The sequence below is a fragment of the Colias eurytheme genome, chromosome 26, assembly GCF_061535395.1.
Source record: "Colias eurytheme isolate Ceu_HAF_F1 chromosome 26, ilColEury1 Martin Lab GWU primary, whole genome shotgun sequence".
Lineage (NCBI taxonomy): Eukaryota > Metazoa > Arthropoda > Insecta > Lepidoptera > Pieridae > Colias > Colias eurytheme.
The window spans coordinates 6,273,402-6,299,620 of record NC_143005.1 but is presented as its reverse complement, the minus strand read 5'-3'; the positions used below and the strand labels follow the sequence as shown (position 1 = coordinate 6,299,620).

General features: G+C 32.9%; 2 protein-coding genes and 1 long non-coding RNA gene across 4 annotated transcripts in view; 2 read left to right on the top strand and 1 right to left on the bottom strand.

Moving 5' to 3' along the window:
• Positions 1-170: 170 nt before the first annotated feature.
• On the top strand, positions 171-1,652 carry LOC149897223 (uncharacterized). Of its 2 annotated transcripts, none has more exons than XR_016458252.1 (3): positions 171-716; positions 843-904; positions 980-1,652. It is a non-coding gene; the product is annotated as an uncharacterized LOC149897223 (long non-coding RNA). The 2 variants fall into 2 exon arrangements; XR_016458253.1 differs by having other exon boundaries at positions 825-904.
• Positions 1,653-5,699: 4,047 nt separating this feature from the next.
• Positions 5,700-26,219, top strand: part of LOC149897219 (neuropeptides capa receptor-like) — a 41,928-nt gene continuing 21,408 nt past the window's right edge. The window contains exons 1-2 of the mRNA XM_090116694.1: positions 5,700-6,000; positions 21,652-21,742. Of these exons, the coding sequence (XP_089972820.1) occupies positions 5,700-6,000; positions 21,652-21,742 (392 nt within the window). The remainder of the gene's footprint in view (positions 6,001-21,651; positions 21,743-26,219) is intronic.
• Positions 22,377-26,192, bottom strand: LOC149897222 (uncharacterized). Its single transcript, XM_090116903.1, has one exon. It carries the CDS (start codon positions 26,153-26,155, stop codon positions 23,297-23,299), a length of 2,859 nt encoding a protein of 952 aa, XP_089973029.1. The 5' UTR covers positions 26,156-26,192; the 3' UTR covers positions 22,377-23,296.

Sequence of the window (26,219 nt, the reverse complement as noted above, 5' to 3'; positions counted from 1 at the left end):
TTATAAGTAAATAAACAGACATTTTAATTTATTTGTGTATAATTTTTCATGTTTTAAAAATGGTATACCCTTGAAGACCACGACCGTAACCTCACACGTCACTTTATATACGCGACTACTGTTGGGTTAAGGTGACGCTTAAGGTGATGAATTAATTTTTCTAACATTTACGGCCCTTTTCAAACCTTCGTAATTTTTATATTATTAAAGTTGTCGTGATGAAAATTCTTGACAAGAAAGTTCAATAGTAACACAATACGTCTACCGTTTTAGAAACATGATTCCATGATATTTTCTCGATAGAAAAAAAATACAAAGTTATCATTGTTATTTTTTTTTAATCTCTGGCATCTTCAAAATAACAAACGTAAAGTTACGACTTTTTGGATATTAACTATAAAATATACAACCTATACGTCTACCGTGTTAGAATTTTGAAATATGCGATGGTTTTGAAATAAACAAGAAATACTTGAAATTAGCGCGCGACCAGCCAATATAGCGAGAGCCGCCCTGTACCTTCCTACCCCGATCGCTGCACGAGTCATTCCCGCTACGGCCGTCACACGGGGAACTTGTGTCGCTCGCGCAATCGTATCATAGGGTGACAACACGATAAGACAAAATGAGACAAATGGTGACAATAAAGAAAATAAGAAGAAGAAACATAAAGGTTGGAGGAAAAAGAATGCTTACAATTGGAACAAATTAATGAAGTAAGTTGGTTTAATTTTAAATTTGATGATAATTGTATTATAGACGATGTTTGATATGTACCCCTGTTTTAAGTACATAACGAATGTGTAAGATTTTTTCATTTATAGCATAAATAATCTGTTCAGAAATCCGGAATCCAGAAGGAAAATAAACCCACTGATTGTTCACAATGTGAACCCACTCCTTCGTAAGTACCTTTATTCAGTCAAAAATGTATGTTATCAAAGCTCTACTGGGTTTTATCGCATGATTCCATTTTTAGCAAAAAGCAACAAAGTGCAAAGAAATAAAAAATCATGGTGAACTTAGTGGAAGTATGGTGGACCTAATATGGAACAGGAGCTCATTGGAGTAGTATTATATTTAAAAAAAATACGAAATAATTTCAAGAATTACATTTCTTAGAAGGTGGTAGATAAGTATGTTGTATAAAGAATTTGATGTTGATATTTATTTCATTTATACTTACTACACCTGTGCGGGAAATTGCTTAGTAATAAAACAGGTTTATATTCATATTTACATAGTAATGTGAGTTTTCATTTCGAAAAAATTTGTGTAAGTATATTAAATTGAGTTCCTGGGTGATCTGGAAACACAATTGGGCCCGGAAGATGGCGCTGCAGTCACTCCTCCTAATGACATGAACCGATTTGGATGAATATTTGTGTGCACATTTCATTTTTGTGGGATGATTGGTTGATTCGCTTTCACATTAGCTAATATTATGTATTTTTGTTGTTAGAAAGTAAACTTAATTTAATGTTTATAATATATTATTATTGGTATAAATAAGCCAGTGTTCGTCTCACATTGCTGTACCTGCCTACCTACCCTACCAGGGCCTAACTTTGTTCTGGCTATTTTATTTTGATTATTTGTAATGAATAATTACAATTATAATAGAGTGCAAAAAATAAATACATGCGTCAATATATTTTGTGTTTTTTTTAAACAATTGTTTTATTTAAAAAAATATCATTCCGGCCGCGGCTTTGCCCGCGTGGAATTAGATTATATCGTGAATCCTGTCTTATCCTACAGAAGTGTTCAGTTCGGATAAAAAGTATCCTATGTGTAAATCCAGGCAATTAGCTATATTTTATCAAAATTGGTAATGTAGTCTTGACGTGATTAAGTAACAACTAACAAAAAAATATACAAATTAACATACAAAGTTTCGCATCAGTTTTACTGTATTAGTGATATCTTCCACTCTTGACTTTGACTGAAAGAATTAGGGTTTATTACTTCTTTCAGAAATATTACCTTTCATTTCTGGGCATGATGTAATCTACATCAGCATCAAATTCTATCTAAATCCATTCAGTAGTCCGCGTTATTGAGTACCATTTCATTTTTTCAGAGTAACAATATTTTTTGTTATTTTAAAGATTATTTATAACCTGTATTATTTTGTAATAAAGTAAACATTACGAAATAATAATAATTATTAATAATGTCTAAGTAGTTGTTGAAAAGAAGATTATTTGTTTATAAGCAAGAAAATAAAACCAATAAATCAACAATTAAATATATGTATAACAATATTATAACTGTATAACGACTCCATACATGTTTGTCCCGAGTCGGCCAGCGGCAGCGCGGCGAGTTTGCAAGAATGACTTCGCGCACACGGCACACCCGCGTTCGCGATAGCGAGCTATTAGACTCCGCCCGCCAAGCAGTGGATTTTTTTTTGTGTATCGTCTTAAAACAAACTTATTATTGAATATAATTTTAAGCAGATATTAATTATTAGTTTAAAAAGGTATATCGAAGCTCCAAATTAATTAAACTTACAATGTATACTTTCTTCAACTTTAAAGCCAAGTTATTATGAATTCTTAATAAGATTAGTTTGTATAAAGCTGGGTGTAACTATGATATTTTATTTCAGCGGAATAGATTTGTATGTGGGAGGTGGAAATACGCTGCTGGAGGTTATGATTTCAAATATAATATCGATGAATGGACGAAAATAGATTTTTCTATAACTCACCGATTTTTCAATATTTTATCTATTGGTATTGGCATTTTATAAGCAGCTATATTAAGATAATAATCCTGCTCTGCTTAATAGCTTCTTCTAAATTTAAGTATTTTACGTTTAATAAAAGAAAACCAACAAAAGCTAAACTTCCATAAGTTTATTCAACATTAACATTGAGTTAAATTATGAAAATAAATATTGGTTTAATATAAAGACGGGTAAGTAACTAATAAGGTAAAAATCTTACAAATCTTTACTTCGTCTTTCGTTCTTGAAAGTAAGTAAATTGGGTAAGTAATTACTTAAACTTGAAGCTGTTCAAAGCTTGGGAAAATATCTGTTATGACAGGAACCAATGAAGACCTGTGTCGTTGACTTGTTGAAATTAGATACGGATCAAGTTATGGAGAGGATCAAATTTATTTCTTTAATAATCTTATTAGTGGAAATTCCTCGATATTGAATTGGAATCTCTCAACGTTATCATATCTTTTATAAAGAATCTACGGCTACAGAAATGAAACCATTTGCTTATCTAGGATAATCTTCTTTCGAATATACGGAGTACGGAGGTAAGGTACTAACATAAGTTTACGTACTAATGCTCTTTTTTATTATATTTTATAAAGAATTTACGGCTACAGAAATGAAACCATTTAGTTATCTAGGATATTTCTTTACTATTTCTTTCGAATATACGGAGTACGGAGGTATTAAATAATTAGGTACTAACATACGTTTACGTACTAATGCTCTTTTTTATTATATTTTATATCCCATTTGTAGTGAATATCGCCATATTGAGGATTATAGGGAACGCACACAGTTCATACTTATTTCAGATGCCGTGAGATATTTTCACCATTTTATTTGAGCTTGTGAATTTTCAACTCTTGGTTGTTACCTTCTTTATTAAAAGTTAAAACGCCAGCCAATTTATTTAAGGTTTATTCTCTAATAAAAGAATGGAATATTTTTCCAGTTTAAAATAATAAGCTGCATGAAATTCGCAATATTTTTGATTTGAGAAACACCAGTGTTTAACAACATTCAAATATATCAGTGACTAGCTGCGCTTCGCGGTTTGTCTTAGCGTAATGGTATATTATAGCCTATAGCCTTCCACGATAAATGGGCTATCTAACACCGAAAGAATTTTTCAAATCGGACCAGTACTTCCTGAGATTAGCGCGTTCAAACAAACAAAAAAAACAAATTCTTCAGCTTTATAATATTAATTAAAGATAAGTATAGATGATGGATAAGCTAATCAAACACGGCAATAATATTATATTCTTGAACTTTTGGTCTAGTATCAAAATTGTTTAATATACTTTCAAATGAGTAAAGTTTGTCTAACGCGGTTTATCCACGTCTACCCGCGGGGTCTCTGAACTAGAAACTTGCCAAATCCTAGTAGCATTTTGTGCCAAACTATTTTTATTCCTCATAAATACATATTTTTATTTTACTTATACAAGAATTCGTTAGTGAATATTTTTCATCCAATACAATGTTAATGGAATGAAGGGATAAAAGAAGAAAAAGGAAAAATCCACTGAATGACAATGGATTCCTAATAAAAATAACGTTTGAGATAGTTTTATTATATAGAAAGGAATATAAAGAATAATGGTTAAATTCAACATTATTAGTTATTACCCATGACTATTATCCAAAATTAGGTACCTACTAGGGACGCCATTGCATACCTATCAATACTTCATTCCAATTTATTTTTGCATAATTTTATAAAATAAAATAAATTATTATCGCTATAAGGTGGTATTGAGAGAGATATTTGTATTCCTGTGGAAACTCATAGTAATTACCTATCTACTTAGGTAACTTTTTTAACTTTAACCTTAAAGTTGTAGTTAAGTCTTTAGTCAAGTGAAAATTGAATTTGTTTACTATCTTTAAAACACTGTTTTGAGATTTTTAAATTTAATAATAAATATAAATTAGTTTGACTAAATCCTTTTAGAAAAATCTAATTTATAAATTTCAGTTTCAAAAACCAAACATCTCAAAACATCATTTTCTTTATTTAACAGCTTGTTGTCATTTGTACCATTGTTTTTTAAACATACAGCTATAGCTGATAAGAGTTTATAGCGATTATCTACAAAAGAGCTGAACTAACAAAAACAGTGATTATGTAAACCAGGTGTTTGAATTCGGGACAATAAAGGTCATATTAGCATAATTGTAGCACTGTAGTCAAATAGGGACAGGCTTCTGAACTTTCAACTTGTTGTGTACGCGTTGTGAGCGGATTCTTCCTGTTACAATGAATTTTTATTATAGTTCTTCCTAAATCATGAAATATGTATTATTGTGATAGATTAAGCCTGAAGAAGCTGGGTTATAAAGTTATGTTTATTTTTAACAAAATTTCATCTTGAAATTCTAAGCAGTTTTTATCATCGTACAAAAATACTTATAAACTCTTTACAATGTAGGTTTCTCGTTAAAATTTAATCAGGTATTCATCATCGTCATCAATGGTAAATACGTCCAAATTGAAAATAATAAAGAAAATTACCAGATTATTCAGTTTTGAAATATTATTGAAATTTGAAACTTTAAATATACTCTATATTTCTGTGCTATATTTATACGTTTCGCTCAGCTCTACCTAATAGAGATGTACAGTACTATGAGAACAATGTACCTATTGTATTTGAGTATAAAAGTTTTCTACGCTTTTACACCGCTGCTGCGTTTCTCAATGAAATTTTCAGCTTTCAATAGCAGTGTACGCGGTTAATCTGTGCGGTGAGGACGTCTGTATACCAACACATTATATTCTTACTATCGTAGTGAATTCAATGTTATTAAATAAATAAAAACAATTTAATAATAAAAATATATTTTTCAGTTGTATTTCTGGCAATTTCCAAACGCAAAAAAAGTTGAAATGAGATTCGAATTTCAAAAACTCGTGACCATTCGTAATTAAAAACAAATGTAAACTTATTTAAAAATGGATTCGCAAGTTTTCCTCCGCCAAAATGAAACGTACGAAGACTTTTATAATCGTTGCAATAATTTGTCGAACTTTGATTGTAGCGAGGAAGAAATGTTATGGTGGATAATGGGGTCACGTCGGCTGCCATTAAAAGAAATAATCCCTATTAGTTTCGTGTTAGTGGTTATTTTTTTAACTGGAGTTATTGGTAATGTGTGTGTGTGCGTAGTGATTATACGGAACCCCGGCTTGCACACGGCTACAAATTATTATCTGTTTAGTTTGGCTGTAAGCGATCTTCTTTTGTTGTTGTTCGGTAAGTATTTTGCATGAATCACGAACATTTTTTTTATGCTTTACAAACATTCCAAATTTTATGCGCCATTTCAGAGTTTTAAGAAATTCGGAATAACAAATTTGTGGTTGATATCACTCAGTCTTGCTACTGACTCAGTCTCATTTTTAAAATAAAAGTATTTCTAGGTATGTGAGTGCAATATATTAAATTAATAGTTATTTATTTATACCTAAGTAAATATACATATAAATTATAAATATTAATAATCATTATGAATTAACAACCTAGGTGTCATTGTCCAGAATAGGTATGCAATTTCTCTTTATTAGACCCTATTTTCTATACTATTTATATTCCAATAAGTTTAATTATAAAAAAAATTGTATGAATATGGCAAGATCTACATCTATATATCTACTATATAATATCTACAAGATAGCTTTCATTTTACCAGTTATTTATCACAATAAAACTACTTAAAATGCAATTATATTCTCGTTAATAACACAATCTGGTTGAAGATTAATAGTTTTGTGCTCCCTGAAGTGTCATTTCTGAAGTTTCCATTTCCTTTGTAGTTTGTGAGGAAGATTTATTTTGTATCTATTACTCTGTTGAACTTTTTTACTCCTAGATAAATGTAACATACATACTTAGGTACTCTTTTAAAATACAAAATAAATCGGATCTGTTTGAAATTTGATAGAAATAGATTATCTTTCGGGTTTGTATTCTTTTTTTGGATTAAACGCAAGTGAAGCCACGTACCTACTACAGTATTATACTACCAGTACCTCAGACAAAATAATACTATACTAGTATCTGTACTAAGGAAGTTTCCGTTAAAATGAATTGATTCCACGCAAACTGCAAAAAAGCTCACATCTGCTCAATTTTTTAAATGCGACTCGACTAGCGACTCATGAATTTTCGTTAGAATTTTTTTTCTGAGTGAGTTTTGTTCTAGTAGTAGTAGGGTGATAGCAAAGTAAATGATACTTTGCTATCACCCTACATGACTTTTCCGATGAATATTTTTATGCTTCAACTGCCTAGACTACCTACTTAAATTGTATTCCTATCTTCAAAAAGTAACAAATTGTACACATAAATCTAACCTACCTGCATGCATAAATATAGGTAGGTAAACTTATTGTACTTCGGTATCATTCAGTGACAACACTAATATATTTTGTAGTATGTATAAAAAAGTGAAACAATAGAAAAATATTGTTTGGCAAGCTTAGAGCGTTGAGAGACGCCTTGGATTGGCCAGTAACTCCAGCCACTTACTGGCCATTCACTCGCCACGAAAGTCCAATTTATTTTACTCATTCTGTTTAAAGTCTCTCTAAGGATAGTCCACGCAATTTATGAAAAGTTTGTCTATGTATACCTACGTTATGGGCCTAGAAATAAATAGGGGTATTTTTCGTAACGTCCGCGCAGAACATAGCGAGGCCGAATTTTAGGCCAAAGCGGGCGTACCATTTGAAATTACGAAAATCAAAGAGTTTTTCGAAGCAGGATCGATGTATCGTTTTTCCAATATCCTACATATTTCATCCGTCGTTCGCACGGGCTTTATTAAAAGTATTCCAATTTATTGCTTTGCCAATATTGTCATGTAATCCTTATCATTTTATAAACGCGAAAGTTTTTTTAAGATGTATATAGGTATTTGTTACTCTGTCGCGTAACTATTGGACGGGTATAGATGAACTACATCTAATTTTACAGGTGACTGGTGAGTGATTTTCAAAGCAAAATACCTACACATAACCCGTAACTTGATCATGGACAAGTCTGCCCACATATTTAATTGAACATAGGTACATTTCAAGAGAACTACTTTGTAGTTGTATGTTTATGGAATTATATGGTTCTAAGTATACTGATATATACACACCAACACTTACACAAATGTAGAGGACAGAAATATAATCATTAACACGTTCACTGCGGCACCTAAAATGCCAAACTTATCGTTGTTGCGGCATGTCTTCAATACTTCACATCGGCAAGTTCACCACTGTGCGTCATGAGCCATTTTTATCACATCGCACCTACTGACTTTGAAGGTTAATAATTTCATGAAATTTCAAGATATTTCAAAATTTTTTTTTCGGATAATAGTATATATAGTCTTGTATATACCGCATAAATAGCTTTTAGTTTGACTCAATAGTTTAAAAGATATGAGGGAAAATGTAAACCCCTGATTTTGTGAAAAATAAAAAATTATTTGCCATCCCGCACTGCGTTGATACGGCATGTTTACAGTAATAGCGATGGGAAACACTGTAAAATAAAACATCGATATCGATATAAATCAATTTTGTATATTTCAGTCTGTTTGTTAACAGATAACGAGATCGTCGATACAAAAAAAAAACACATATAAAACAAGGTACTTGATAGAGTACTATCGGGAAATTGTTCAGTAACTTTTGTTTTAATGTTTTATATTATTTTCACAACTGTCATCACATTTTTGCATTTATGCTACGAAATAAAAGAAAGTAAAAAAACTAAAGCCTCTAAGGTATCATTGTCATTTAAAAATTTGATAACGACGCGTGCGGTCCTGGTACATCACTATGCGAGATTGACACGCGGCGCGCTCGCAGTACAGTGCGGCATGAGGTGCTTGTCCATGGCAAAATATTTGACATGCCGCACACAAAAGAAACGGTTTCTTTTCTATGCGTGTGTCCAATATTTTGCCATACGATTTTTAAACGAAATTGAGTCCTACTTCAAACTGTGATCACAAAAATATATTTGTCTCTTTTCTAGTCATTGATTAACATATAAAAAACCTCGCCGCACCACGGTGAAAACTGCGATTTTGGGCGCCGCACTGTGGTGTAGTCGCTGATGGCCCGATACTGGACATGCCGCAGTGAACGTGTTAAAAATATAATCGAACTGCAAACCTCGTTAAAGTCATCGATATAACCACAAAACCAAAAAGGTAGGTATACACCTTATTAGAACTTCCGCAAGCTAATGTAACATCATGTAATTTCGTGTTCCATTAAAACTCGTGACATACTTAGGTACCTACATGTAAATTTTCTTTTGTAATCAAACATCATGTAACTTTTCGGGACTGTCAGTTGTGTGAATTTCGTATTAATATGAGCCAATATACAAATTTTGATACTCAAATTACTCTCGTTATGTTTGTAAATAGCATGTTCCATATTCCCTTTTGTAATCATGAAAACACATACTTGAAAATAATATAGGTATGTATATGACCACTACAAATGTTACGTACCTAAATATCAACCTACGCCTTAACTTATTTTATTTTAAGTTTTAACCGTTTAAATATTTTTAGGAAACAAAAAAAAAAGAAAAGAATTCACATACCTATATAATATCTGTACGGCTTTTGCTACGAAATAATAAGGTATATACCTACCTATGAAATATAAAACAAACTAAACTCAACATTTTTTAACTTTACCCAAATCAAACCTAATCAAAATATAAATCACAATAAAACAACATAACATTAAATAAATTTTGTGAACTTTGTGGAAGCGTATTTCATAAACGATATATTATTAATTATGTAGTAGATAGGTATAAAAAAAGTAAAAGTGAAGTCCCGTGTTCCCATATGGGGTAAGGGGCAGATGTATTATGCGTACATCTGTAGGATATTTGGTATAGGAGGAGTGTTAGGTTTTGTCTTATGTACCGGTTGTATAAAATTTAATAATTAGATCAATTTAAAAAATAACCATTTAGATAATAGGGCGGTTAGAGAACCGACTTTTAATTAAAATTTCCTTCGTTACGACGGCTGTGACTACATTAGAAGTTTTCGAAGTGCTGTTGTTATAATAATAAGTTCAGAATTAAGACATAATCGTTAAGTGGAAGGTTCTTCTAAACAGTATACATACTTGAACAATTAATGTTCGTAGAAAGCTTTTTAACTGATTAAAAGGGAGGTTCTCAATTCGATCATATTTTTTGTGGTTGTTTGTTATCCAACTTTCGATTAGGTGAATCTATTTTACAACTAACGTTTTTCCAGCTTCCCCTGTGGTACTTGCTTACGTTTACTCTCCTCTTAGAACCATCCTCGTAATTCAAGGAATATTAAAAAAAAAAATAATTAACGAAGTCGGGTTAGCCGTTCTCGAGTTATGCGCTTACCAACACATTTTGCGATTCATTTTTATATTATAGACTTGAATTTGTTTTAATTTTTTGGGAAATAATAATTTTTAATTTACTTATATATGTCAAATTAATGAAGATCTTAGCTTACATACTATCATTGTTTCGTGAATACAGAGTACCTACGTAATCGGCCTGTGTTAATTTTAACTTTACAGAAATGCAAATAGGTACCTTGTTACTTAATTTGTGGTAATTTATTTTGTAAAACTTATTTTCATACGATAAAACTGAAAGAAAATATTGTTTTATTTTGCAATATTAGCTTTTACCACGGCTACACTTGCATAAAGCCAGCCAAGTTTAAAGATGTTCTGAATTTCTGATTGTTTTTATAAACTTTTTAATGTAAAAGCGGATTCTGTAAAAGCTTTTAATTAATGTATATGTTTCCTTAAACTCTCTGAATTTAATTTTGTAGTATTAAAACTGCTGACGAAATGAAAACTTTGTTGTTTTTAGAGTGCCACTTTGTGATTTATCGGTACTTGAGTCTTGAACTTAGACATCGTTATTAGACGTTCAGAATTTTGCTATCTGGTAATTAAATTGAATGTACAACTTTATGCTTTATAGTGCAATAAATTGCTTATAATGGAAATTAATTGTTTATTAAATAATATTTTATATGCAAAGGATAGTTTAAATTACATTAAATTACATAATAGGCACTGTAATATAACATGTCAGGTCAATATAACATGATTATTTCAGTTTAGTGATTGGTTTTTGAGATTAATAACCAACCAGACTGGTGTTTAGCACCTACCTAGTCATATTTCTTTTAATAATTTATAATAAAAACTAATTATAAATTATAATATATTTCATATATTTCAGTTGAATTGTTTGTACTACATTGAGAATGTATATCAAAGTGTCTAATTAAGTTGATTTAAGATTTGTGAAAAATATATTATTTTCAAACAAATCAAAGTTAAGTGTTACTACGTCTACAAAATTAGCTATTCTTATTGAACTTAGCTATTCTGAATCGCTGAACAAGCAAATTGGGCAATTAATAAAATAAACAACATATTTGTTATCATTTATTTTAATTACAGATAAATATAAATATAAATATACATACATACACGTAAAGTTATTCGGTCCTTGTTAAAAAATACAGATGAAAAATATTCACAGCAACAGCTCTAGATACACAAAATTTACCAATCTAGCCTTTATGTGTTGCCATAACATTTGCATTTCGCACAGTTTCGCAAAAAATGGACAATCTGTGTGGAAATTCATTCGTGGTAAACCGTCAGATATTGGAAAAATCTTTAATTCCAAATATAATGGTTATATTATCAAAACATATTCCTTTCATTGCTTTGCACATAAATTAATTTACCAAATCATATAAATGTTCCCCAAACCAAACACATTTTCGTCACAAATCTAGTCCAAATAGAAAACATTATTTGGGATGACCATACAAGAATAACCATAACCGAACGTTCATTTCCCTGGATTGCGTTCCAACGGTTTCTTTTATAGGTATCATCCTAACCCGTATGTCAATTTATCTAGGATCTAACAGATAGGTTTGCTTTCAATCGAGGACATTTATATATTTCTCATCTATTTATAAAACGCTCTGCGGCGTGTCTGGACCTTGGACCCTGTCACAGGTCGCCATTTCAGACCAATTTCAAAAATAATTTTTAGTAATAATTTTACATTCACAGATAACATAATAGTATGTAGAATGTCTTTCGTAAGATAAAGGTCAAAGATGTTATCACTCAAAGGGCTATCCAAATATTTATTGACTGCCAAAAACAACCAAAACCCTTGTCAAATACGTCGACTTAAATTTTGACAGTTTCATAATTAAAGCACTCGGTGTAATTTAAAATTGGCAACTCCGGGAGTGCTTTACGACGCAAATTTATTAATTGGCGCCAAAAGTTGTAAAAAGCACGTAACTTGTAACAATGTGTTAGTTAGATAGTGTGTGGTGGAACTTTCATTGGCGTGGACTCTTTTTCTTGTTTGTGATTTTCATTTGAATTTTTAGACTGATCAATGCTTTATTGAGGCTTGTGTTTTTTAATTCTTAAAATACATAACTAAGTTACTATCAATTACATTTAGGGCCGATTTTTCAATTTTTGGATAATCTTATCCGTCCAACATTATTTACACAATAATATACAGATGCCATCCATCCATGCCAGATTTTTGAAATTGTCGTTTAATACGATATTCGAATATGAATAAGGATTGAAAAATCGGCCCTTACAAAAGTATCACAAATATTTTAGTATAATTTGATTACTAAAATAATGTCTACAAATAAACAATGACGTAATGTTAGAAGATACTGTTATACCAATATAATAAGGGCGATTAAATACGGAGCACATAATTAGCTGTTAAATTTTGGAACAATGGCAGCGATCCCATATTATCTAAAATCCCTTAATGAGTTTGGAGTGGCCAGAGATAAGTTTTGTGTCCTTTGTTATCGCCAAATATATAATGTATCAAATGCTAAAAAGATACCGTAGCGTTTTTACCAATATATTTCACATGGCAACATATTTTTCTATAGGTACAATAGGCAAAAGTGCAATAACCTGAAAAGGGGGTTATCTGTAATCAATTATTCAAAATAGTTTAAGTATTATAGTTTATGATTTATCTCTATACAATACGCAAAAAACCTTTGCTCTTCATAGTATGAATGTAGATGAAACTAGGTAATGTTCTTGCTTTAGAATTTTTTATAGTTATTTGTTGAAAGGAGAGGTTCAAATTGGGTTCAAACTTCCAATATTTAAATTCATAGTGTAGCAATAGTATTATATCTCGTCTTTATTTGTTTGTAAATGAACGAGAACAAGTTTTCTTTATTAAATTCGGACTATGCATTTAAATATATGTATACACGAACAAGCATAGTTAGTGAATTTATTTAAAAGAAAGTAAAAGAGCCAGCAAAATGTCTTATTTAACGCGGATAAAGATGAGGACGTTAGCTAGTTTGTAATATAATTAAATTCTTTCTTTCCTCTTAATTTATTCCATTTTATTCCTGAAACCTATCTTTGTAAGGCGACTGCATTTCCAACGAGAAAAAGATAAAGAAAAATCATTTCGTTATGAGAAATATTTCATTTTTATCATAGACATGCTGTTGCCTGCAGCTCTGTCCGCGTAATCAAAATAAATCTTCATGGCACAAACTTTCATCCCTTATTTTATTCCCTTGGAGGTTTAATTGACTCAAGTATCTTTGAAGCGGATGTCGCAGGACTGAAGTTGCTGCCTGAAATAACATTCTAAAACATTTCCTTAAGAATATTTCATTCATGAGACATTCGTAAAAATATATTTAAACGAGGGGTCGCATTGATTTTTCTATTTATGCAAGATAAATAGTCAATAGGCCTTTTACAACAGAACAAGCATGTTTTTTTGTAGAAATTTACATAAATCTCTGTCCTGGTTTTAATAAAGTATAGAATTTGAATAATATTTACTTATAGATACAATATTTTGTACGCATGTATTGTCGTGGTCATTGTTCTTGTAGAGAACTATGAAATTAATTGATAAACAAGTATGTTTACATGAACTAGAACTGTTAATTTTATTTTTTATATTAACTAGTAAACTGAGATAATAGTATGTGTGATATACAGATAATAGTGTATAATGAATAAATCGCGTTTAAAATCCCTTAAAAGTCTTTAATTTCTTTACGGTATTATGTATGCTATACAGGGTACGTGGGGTACATCTTTCCACGAGTTCCAATAGTTGCCAAGAAATTGTGTCTCGCTGGAAATGGAAGAGTTTATTTAATTTTATAACTCTTTTATAGTGCTTGGCGAAATTAACATGTAAGTTTCAAAATGTTTACCGGTCTTCTTGTCTCTAATTCTAATATTTTTACTTGGTATAAACATCAAATTTAATTAAGAAGAGGGAATCATTTCTTCAATGTTTTAATACAATATTATTTGTTCATTTGAGTATATTTTTTACGCATTTTAACAATGGAAACGTATGAAATATTTATCTCTATATACAAAAGAACGAAATTGTTTATCTAATAAGGCATGTTGTTACCCAAATTATTGCTAAGAATACATTATAATAATGTATGATCCTCTTACATGCCACTTCTGACTTCCTACATAATTTCTCTTTGAAAACCATCGAAACATCGTTATTATTTTGCTCGATTTGCGTTTTGTTTCGGAAACTTCTCGTTATTTGAAGTATGGAGTTAGCTATAAATTGGGTATCGTTGTCGTTTCAATAACGATAACGCTATTTGATATAAGCTTATAGATAATGCGACATTGTCTCCTAGTTAAGGAGATAAATGACTTATTTACGTAGGTATTTTAAGGACAATGTTTATGCATTAAAATTATGGAACAGTGTATAATATCAAGCTATATCTTTATATATAAAATTCTCGTGTCACAATGTTAGTCTGCATACCTACTCCTCCGAAACGGGTGGACCGATTCTCATGAAATTTTCTGTACATATCGGGTAAGTCTGAGAATCGGCCAACATCTATTTTTCATATGTACCACGGGCGAAGCCGGGGCGGACCGCTAGTTTAGACTTTAGATATAAAAATAAAATTATGAAAAATTAAGTCACGTAGTGGTTCCCTTGATTTATATTGTTTTATTAGCTCCCTGTCAAATTCCACTTTTGAACGCCTACATCTCAAAATACGTCAATTTATTTTCTTATTTAGACAACATAGCACGGATCTTCGGAATTACGTGAAAAACGAGAATTTCTTTCTCCATTTTATCACATTTTTCTGTTTAGGATTAGTCCAAGAATGAAGAATTCCTATTGTAATGCTCTGAAGGAAATCGTTCTTTGTCCTTGTTATCCATTTATATTAATACGGATATATTAAAGGAATTCTAAAGAATTTTTACATAATATGCTAAACATAAAAGGTGAATGTCTTGTACGTGTTGTGTTTTATTTTGATCTGTTTATCTTGACGAACATCAAAGTTAACATTCATAAGATGAATTCTAAATTGATAAAAATGTTTTTCTCCTTTTTCTGAGTCCGTTAAATCTTTTAATCTTTTAACATCTTAATAATAATTCAGTATGATACAATAAGAAACTTTTTTTGAAATAACGTGATACCTACAAATTTAAAACACTATTGCACGCCTCATAAGCGAAGCGTTGAGGTGGGTACTACTGTCACTTCGCGCAAAACATCTGATTTTTCAAACTTAAAATGTCTTTATGTATCATACATTGCACTTGTAAGATAATACATACACACACATATTAAGAAAAAACACTATTTTTAACGTTCATGATATTTTTGATGTCATTTTTGTTATTTAAACTAGTTAAAAAACAGTTTAAAAAAGTTCTGTCTTGGACGTCCGTGTGTCTGTATGTGCGGATCCTTTTTCTTGTTAACACGATAGCGACCGAAATACTTTACTAATCGAGTCTTTTTTTTCTCTTACGCTTGAGTATGCTCAGGAATAGAACCCTTTCATTTTTCAGGGTCTGATTCGATGTGGTTTAATTGTTATTAAATAAACAAAAATAATAATTAATAAATATTTATTAAAAAAAAATTATGAAGCGTGCACTTTTGGATTTTCCAAATTATTTATTATTTTTATTACTCAAGCAGACTTCGCACACTTGTGGATTGGTAAAGTAGACTCAGGCAATTTTTCAGCGGTCATTTTAAATCCTCTACAAGATATGAGCGCTTATTCTTATATTTTTCTTATTATATTAGAGCAAAATATAATTTCTGCGCTAGAGGTCTAACAAATCTGCCGTCATTAGTTTCTAATTCTTCCAAGTAAGGAGATTGATAAATGGCATCCATTAGTCACTTTCCGAATGACCTGACGCGTTTACATCGAAAAATCTATACCGTATTACCTAGCTTTTATTACCACGAAAGGCATACATGTAGGTACCTGCCAATAACCTGAAACCCTTAACTTCCAACAACTGATTTATTTTTTGTTCGTAATTATTTTAAATAATACCTACAACCTTGGAGGGTACAGTACGCATTACAATTGATCTGTTTTGTTTTTTATTATAAAGCGCGTCACACACGGTGAAGATACTATAATATCCTCCTGTAGAACCGCCATCCTGTTACAAATGACGCGAAATTTTGTGGGTCATTTGTAACAGGACGGCGGTTCTACAGGAGTCTTAGTACGCAATGACAAAAAGAAAAATGATGGTCCGAACGCTGATACCGGATGCGTTAAGATACTGTAATATAAAATATAACAGTATCTTAAGATAAAATATTATAGTATCTTCACCGTGTGTGACGCGCTTTAACGTAGCTTCTCTTAAAAAATAATAAATATAGCTGTATCTACTTGTAACTGTAACTTATAAGAAAGTATAGGTACTGTAAGAGAATAAGTACGCCTCAAATGGTATTACATTATGATGATGGAATGGTATTAAATCAACTCATGCACTAATCCAGACGTTAATAATATCTGTAAATCAGCCATCCAACCATGGATTTTCATTAGGAGGAGAGGATTAACTGAATAAAATAATAATAAAACATGATATCGTTCTTCCTAATGGAAAACTTCAAGAGAAAGATCATAATGTGTAACGACGAGTGGCGACCACTTTACCCCAATTCGAATCGTGGCTGGCATTCATACTTTATTATTCTATTTTTATGGTGCAATATATTTGAATGGGTAGTTTTATTGAATAAGTTGAGTTTTAAGCCTCATCAGATTTCATGATCTACGTAGTAGGTACCTAAAGTACGTATATACTTGTAAAACTAGACTGATATTTTGGTAATGCTCTAATGCACTATACGTTGGAATTGAATTTTTTCTTTCTATACTTTACACGATTTTATTTCATCCAATCAAAATAGATTTAAAAAAAATGTTTATGAAATTATACCTCATTGTACCGACTATACGAAAAAAGATTTGCGCCACAAATTGGATGTACATCGTAAATGCTAAAATACTTAAGTTTCAATATACGGGGAGTTAATTGGAAAAATAATATAAAAAAATAAATAAATGCGAAGACATTGCGTGTCAAACTACCAAAAAGCACTTACAAGGATCGAAAAACCTATAAAATTAAACCACGGATTGTTTTCGTGTTGGAAGTTTTGCAATAAAAAAGTTTTTGATAAAGTGAGAGTATAAATAAAGGTATTAAGTATAAATGGTAAAAGTATACAATACACTCCCCTAAAAAGATTTAAGAACACTATAGTAAACTCACTGGCTGAATTTTATAAAAGCTAAGGACTAGTTATTTATTCGTAAAATTATTGTAGCTAGAGCAAAGCAAGCTGTAAGGTTATTTTCACATCTGCTTCTTGCTATCTTCACGATTATCATACCATCAAATCGCCTTGGGATGTGAAAGAAAGACGAACAAACATCGCATTATAATATTATCCCTTCATTTTTCGTATTTTTTTTAAGTATATAAATCCTACAAATATTACTGAGTAAGTATGAGTACTAATTATAGTGTAATATATAATATCTACCCATAACGCAATCCCTGTAGCAACAACTAATATCAAACATTTTCGCTGTGTTACCAAGAACAAATTTATTTACTGGTTGATGCCAACTTATACGTCTGGGCAAGGGCTACGTACTGATACACACACTAACTAGGGTTACGGTAAATATTTATGCAATCTAAATATAATAGCATCTGTCCGGGAAGATAGCGTTCTAAATAGACCACTAGTTTTCGTAATCCTGCATCTATCATTCCATTCTGTTCTATGAAAGTTCATTATTCTGTCGCATATTATAATATAGAAACGTAGGTTATGTTTGTAAAACAAAAGGGACTTCTAATATGAAGTAAGTTCGTAATTTATTGAGTACTTACTTGAGAAAAATTAAATGTTAAAACCGATACATAGGTAATTTGCCCGTTCCCAAACATAATAAGGTACTTTTAATAATAATAAGTTCTCTGTGTTACTCTGTCTACCTACCTATGTAATATACTTTGTGAGTGTCTCTAAACACCACAACAGATTACAGAAACAGAACAAATTCGACTGTCATGATTAAATTCAGAGGTGGGTTAGTGAGGCCAGTTTTGGACGACGGTCGGCAAGGCGGAAGGCACGGTTTGGAATCTCATCTCGCTAACTTTACGCCAGCGTCCCTTGGGTATATTTCACATTATCCCCCGTAATACGTTTTCCATATAAATTTTTGAACCGGTTCCAACATTTTTAAGTTAAGTTTCTTCGATAATAGCCTGCTACGTATACTATTAGATTATAATATATAGGTACCTATCTGTTCTGCTTCCTCGTCGTAGTAACATTTATCCATAAATCTAATAATCTATGGCGGCTTGCATATTTTGGATGATATCGTTGAATGAATGAGCAAATAGGGTTATAATATTATAAAGTTTAGTATTTATGAATCGAAAAGCGAAATTCTCAAGTAATAATAAGCATATTGTATTATTGGTGAACAAATAAAAGTAGGTACCTACTGTATGTATATGTAAGTATATTATATTATCTGTGGTATACTGCATAAGTATTGTTACAGAACTTTTAGCCATAAAAGCATTCCACAAGGAAGGTCGTTCTCGGAGGAAATATTTGCTGACCTATTAGCGGTCTACCTTCACTTGAGAAATTTTCACCAATCCTAAGGGAACATCAAGGTAAAGAATCAAAGAAGTTATGTGGTTTTATAGAAATAACATGTCCATTAAAGAAATCTTTAATAAAAATAATAAATAGCTGTTTAATTTTCTCGATTTTAATTTGATTTGATTAATTGACTAAAAACGTCGTTTAACTTTATTATCGCAGGAATTCTTTGAAGCTTCATATTTAAAATATCGAGAAAACATTTTAATTATTTTACTATTTCTAAATACAACGAAAATGAATTTCAAAGCTCCATCTTGCAAAAGTCGACAACCTCGAGAAACATGAATTTCAAAAGTTGACTGATTTATTATTATAGTTTAATCGTTTATACAGTTGTAAGATTTTTGACTGTATATTTATAACACACAAGAAATAAAAAAGATTTTAATTTGAGAAGCTGTTAACTAATCTATGAATTTAGGTTTTTTTAGTATATGTATTTCATAACATTTTTTTTAATTCCTACTTATACCAATATTTTTATTCTGATTCGTTAGTAGCCAATGGACTTAAAAGGCTCACTTTTGTTTCCGGTTAATTCAGTTTTAACTGAGCTTTTCGTTATTATTGTACTGTAACTCCATTAAATTTTATATCAGTTTTAAATTAATCATTGCGAAATTCCACTTAGCAGAGCAAATTTCAGCTAAAACAAAACAAATTTATGTTTCTCGTCACGTCAACGTTCTGTATACTTTGTGTACAGAGAGTATAAGATTTACACAAGATCGTTTTCCTTACAAATAATTGGGTTTGATTTTTACGGTTTTTTTTAACATAATCTTGTACGAAACTACGATAATGTGCTAAAAGTTCAGAACGGTATGTGTTACATTCCAATAAGAAGTTTTCTTTATACGCCTACACAGCAACATTTGCATTTTATTTGACGTCAATGCCTTAGGCTAGGCCTCGTAAAGAAACCGTCTATTCTAGTTTTCTTTATAGAGATTTCTGCTGACCTTTCTTTAGGAAAATACTAACAATTGCAGCTATTTGAAGTATGGGCTGACATTTAAAGACGTATCTATTCATGAGGAAACTATTAATGTAGTACAAATAGCCGGAAGTGTAATCTTATCTCGCTTTAAGCGATCCTTTGAGACGTTGTTGGACAAAGTTCAAACTTTAGGGACTATTTATATGCGTTTGGCGACAGATAGGTCGGAAAGTTCTCTTTTGCGCCTTTAGCTTTGTAAAGATAAAGGATATTTATAGTGTGAAGGGTGAGAGGCTTGGAAAACTATTTAAGCCCACTTGTTCCATCTTATGAATGACTACGGAATATTTGTACTATTGTTTTTTAAGAGCAATGAACAAAGTAGTGGTTGGATGGATTTTATAATATGGATTTGTTTTAACTGCATTTTTATGATAATTTTTATTTGATGAAATTTGTGTGGATAGGTTTTAATTTTACAAAGAGAATTAGTTTGATTTTCATGAGAAGAAATATTAAAGGATATTTTCATGAATTTTCTGAAGGTGAATTTAGTCAGTTCAGCCACAGTTCGGCAGAAAGCTAAACCTATATCCTAAATCCTATAAAGTTACCAATGTCGTAGAAACAAATAGTTTCATCTATTCTACGATTTGCGAGAAATCGTGAACGATTTACAAATAATCCAATACCTTTTTAGAAATAAATGGCTTATGGCTATTATTGTATGTCTGTTTTTATAGAACTAGTCTACATGCTATTTTGTTAATAAAATTATTTTTTCCATTTTGTAGTGTGTACAAAAGAGTATAAAAAATAAGTTCGTATAATAACTGGAACATAAGAAACGGGTTCTATTTTCGTCAATAACATTGAACCACATTATTTATACATATCTGTGTGAAAAAACGAAAAAAAAAGGTGAAAAAATTGGCGCCGCGTGATTTGGACTGTGGAAAACAACAGCTGTCGAAGCTTGTGTTAATGAATCTACATAGAAACAATATTTCGTACCAAATAAACACGCAATTTTTATTATTTGATTGTTTCTTTTCAACGCTCAGTATTAAATCTAAATTCAAACTCCTGAACAAAGCTAAAATGATACTTACGATGATGGTGAATATTAGTAGTATTACAAAATTGGAAAGTGTGTTTATTTGTCTTTATTTTACGTCGCAACGTAGCGATTTTATGATATGATTGGTATGTCTGGATATAGTTAGGTTAGGTTGGACTTTTTTACTCGTGTTATTTTTGGTAACCACAGAGCAAGTAATATAGTATTATAGGTAACGATAATGACAATAGAATACAGGAACTGCCGATATTATTTTCGAAATTCATAAATCAAAAAGCGTAGGTATTTGTTATACCTACCTTGTTACAGCTTTTAACCACGCATCAATAGCAGCGGATGTTTATACATATAAATTCAGACGATGACACGACTATGTGCATCATGTTTGTTTACAATTTTACAAATTTAGGTACTATTGCTAATTTCGTGTACCTATTCAGTTCTGGATTTTCTATTCCCTTTTTCGGTAATTTAAATAATCGTTTAGTTACAATATTATTGTTTAGTAAGAGATTAATATAGAATATACAAAAATAAATGAATCTGTGATAATTAAATTTAAAGAATTAAACGATGAATTATTGTTAAGACAAAACAAGACAATAGGCATATTATAGCGCAGTTATTTGTGCTAATAACAGTTCTCTTCTACTCCTGAAAGTAAAATTTTCTCGAAATTCCATCTCTGATAAAGATTTTTTTAAATTATTAATAAATAATATTATGTTCTCTTTTGTTTAAGGTTTACCCAACGATTTAACAGTCTACTGGCACCAATACCCATACAGTTTGGGCCTGGTTTTCTGCAAGCTCCGAGCTTTAATATCAGAAGCGTAAGTTTTTGTTTAAGCGTTTATTTTGTACAAATTTATTAGTCAAAGCTACAGAGAATACTCCTTTTATTTTACTAATATCGTCACTGTTAAGTACACTTTGCTTAAATAATCACTTTTCCTTGTATGTTGTTTTTAGATTGGTAAAAAAAGATGTTTAAAAAATGTAGAGAATTTTTTTTATATTATCTAAACGTCTCGTAACTTGGGAGGTCTATTATCATCAGTGGTATTAAATGGAGGTCGTTATTTAATTTAAATAATACAGTAATTTAGCATTATGGCAGTTGGCGATTTCTTCGCCCTAATTCTTATATTTTGAGCAAAGAAACCGTCCAAAGATCACAAGTTGGTGAATTCTGTTTTTAATGATCTTTAACATTCCGGCTTTTTAGATCTTTATGATAAATTTAAAAATACATAACTAAGTACATACTTTATAGTTAGGTATACTTACGTACAAAATTTGAAAATTTGCAAGTGAGAATAGAAAAATATAAAATAAAGTTCTGAATATTTTTATCTTCTTCAATTCAAGATCATGTCGAAACTCATCATCCCATTAATTCCTGGTCGCGCCAATATAAAATATACGTAAATATATTCTTCGATATGAAAGTGGACTGTATTCAGATCTACGTGGTGTTAGCAAAGAGGGATAGACAGGATACACACGGCACGTACCTCGTCGGAGGGAGTAGCGTCCAGAACACACGCGCCGCCACGCGGTCAGGATCCTCCAGCTCGCGGCGGGCAAGAACGGCGTCCAGTCCCACACTCCACACAAACACACACGCGGCGGTGAGCGCGACCAAGGGCCGGGGCACAGGATACCCCGGTGATGTTACAAGGGCACAATGCCTGATGATCTAGAGAGCCTCGTGGAAGCTCTCCGGCGGTGGCCGAGTCCCGAACCTCGCGAAGGCACGGAGCGAACCCGACTGACTTCAGCGACACGAACGTCGCGTTCACGTCTTATTGGACGTGTCACGTGGTTAGAGACCACGCGATGATTGGTTGTGCTCGTATGTAGGGAAGGATGAAGGAACACACCACAAACAATAAACGTTTAATTTCTACATTTACTATTTTAATTATATTGGCGTTACCATATCCACCCGCCCTAAATGGGTCACCATTTAAAACCAATCATAAGATACAGCGAAAAACTATGACTCTAGGATCGCATAATGCGCGCGGGTTAATAAAGTCCTAAGAGCCACGGCGGTAATATAAATTTTATAACAAGTTCTATGGCTCTAGGAGCGCAAAATGCGAGCGGGATAATAAAAAATCCTAAAAGTCACGGCGGAAATATAACTAACAAATTCTATGACTCTAGGATCGCGTAATGCGAGCGGGATATATAAATTCCTAAAGTCACGGCGGTATTACAACTAACAAATTCTATGACTCTAGGATCGCGTAAAGCGAGCGGGGTATAAAAAATTCCTAAAGTCACGGCGGTATTATAACTAAGAAATTATAAACGAAAGCGGTGCAAAACTTAAAATTAAACTTAACTAACTGCGGTAATATACTAATGCGGTATAACTATTGTCTTGGAAGCGGACATAAACGAACGACCGGGCGAAGGTAAGTTCCCTTGGCGGTTCTAACTGTACAAACGCGCGCGACGTCGTCCTTTGAAGGATGTACCTTCTCTACGACGGCTAAAGACCAGGTTAGGGGCGGTGCATTATCATTTATTACAACCACGACCGTTCCAGGAGTAATAGGTGTCGAAGGCGTATTCCATTTCTGCCTAACCTGCAAACCGTGTAAGTATTCCAATCTCCAACGTTTCCAAAACGACTGAACTAACTTGTCCAGTAGCGAGAACCTATCAAGCAAACTGACGTGATCAGATTTGACTTGAGGTGCGGGTAAAGCTAATAAAAGCGCGGTTATTAAAATAACTACAAACAAATGCGTTATAATATTCATATATTTAATATGATAATAGTCAACGATCATAACAATCATGTGATCATTGCGCGGTAATATCACTGGATGCTTATGTGCATATTCCAGGGCGGAATCGCTTAGACGTCCGATGAGGATAAGTCTGTTGCGAATAAAAGGCCTCAAGCGGTTGAGAGCCTGCGAATAAAATTTATAAAAGAGTATATTATAATACTCCTCTGCAAAATATTTATTTTGCAGGGCGGGAATAATTTTATTCTCAGCGAAATTAGGTTCCTCTACGGTCATCATAGCACCGCGACGGGTTAATAATATAAGGAACCTATAAATATAAAATACACGACGCGCCGAGACGCGAAGGGCGGTATCGTATAAAGCGCAATGCTTTATAGGCGGGCACACAGCGTGCGCTAATAATTTTCGTTCGGGAATGTCTGCAATAGATTCACCATCGAGACTCCTAAGAGGCCATTCAGATGGGTCCGAACGAGCCCACTGGGGTCCGTGGAACCACAGAGGGTGCGGTACGAGATTTTGTGGCGCAATGCCACGCGAAAGAACGTCAGCGGGATTTTCAATACCAGAAACATGGTAGAAATTATTTGATGGGATGTTATACACGACTGTGGGAGCAACGAAGCCCATCATGTCCCACAGACGGGCGGCAATTGACAAAATGGAGTGCTTATTGCACATCACATCGGCGGGAGCGGTAATTTTAAAATAAAAACAATCAACAACGGTAGACCAATGCAGACCAAGTAATTTATGTTGCACGGTCTTATCAAACTCCACCGCGGAGGGTAAAAGTTTGTGCGAAGCGGGAAGATTATCTAACACATTTTTACTATTACTGTTCCACTTAATAAGATCCCACTGAGCTCCCCTAAACAAATCGATGAGCTGCTGCGACGCGGAAACTGCTTCACATTCCGTGGGAATAGAGAAGGCGATATCATCCATATACAACGAGGAAGACGCAATGCCACTCGCGAGCGGATATCTCGCGCCGTCATCTTCTACGAGCTGTCTTACCGTGCGCAGTGCATGATAAGGACTAGACTTGATGCCGAAGCAAACTCGATTAAATTGATAAAGAAGCAGCGGATCCTGCGGGCTGAAACGATATAAAAAACATTGAAAACGACGATCAAACTCACGCACGAATATCTGCAGAAACTGTTGGCGGCAATCGGCGGTCATGGCAATCGCGTGGAGACGAAAACCTAAAATTATTGTAAACAAATTGCCTTGTAAATTCGGCCCAACATGCAGAAGGTCATTCAACGAACGCTGGCTTCCAGAAGTTGGCATGCTAGCATCTAAAACCATGCGCAGCTTAGTCGACGATTTATCCTCGCGCAGAACAGCGTGATGCGGTATAATATAAATAGGTGTAGGGTCACGCGGATCATACGGAGGCGCGGGTGAAATATAATTTTTCGTTAGATAATCTTTTATGACGTCATCATATGCCAACCTTAATTTAGGTGAAGCCTGTAGCTTTCTTTCGAGGCACATGAAACGCTTGCGGGCAATATTAAATGAGTCACCGAGAGTGTAGAAATCATCCTTAAATGGAAGCGAAACAATATATCTACCACTCACGGGATCGCGGGTTGTAGTTAATTTATAATATTCTTCACATTCAACATCATCGGGATGTTGAACGGGCGGTGCGGTAGGAAGCTCCTCGAGCTCCCAGAAACGCCTGACTAATGAGTCAATAGCGGCGGTCTCTTGAACGTGACAACACGTCAAGGGCGGTTTATGTATGTTAGGTATGGTGGGTACTGAACCCATTATTACATAGCCTAACACCGTGCGCAATGCAGCGGGCGCCGACGAGTCACGAGATGCATGAACTACGTCGGGGAGAAGCAGATGAGGGAACAGAGAAGCACCGATTAATAAATCGATTTTATTTGGCGTACCAAAACTCTCATCTGCGAGCGGTAAATGCGAAATATGCGATAAGACAGAAGTGTCTATAACAGCGGTAGGTAATAAATCCGTAACATGATCAACAACTAGCGGTGAAATATTAAAAGATATGTTGTTGTCAAGACGCGAATAAAATTTTATATTTACGGAATTACTATTTATAATTTTTTCTGAACCACCGAACCCCTTAATAATAGTACGTTCGGTTTTCTGCGGTTTAATACCTAAACGTTCACAACATTCATTCGTAATGAAGTGACTTTGCGAAGCGGAATCTAAAAGCGCGCGAATAACAAGCCGTTCGCCTTTACAATTATAAGCTACGACTTCAGCGGTTGATAATAAAATAGTACATTGTTTATTCGCGGGCGCGTTGCATTGAAATGCGTTATCAGTATCAGCTGTATAGCTAGCGGTACATAGCGCAATGTCGGAGCGGACGCACTCGCCCGACGCGGACGGCGCAGGCAACGGCGGTGTGCTGCGCGGCGGGGGGTGAGACGCAGGCGCGGGAATGGACGATTCGCGTTTCAAATGTAACATCGTATGATGTTTTAATTTACAAATGCGGCAATTAGAATTAGACGAACAACTAGAAACTCGGTGT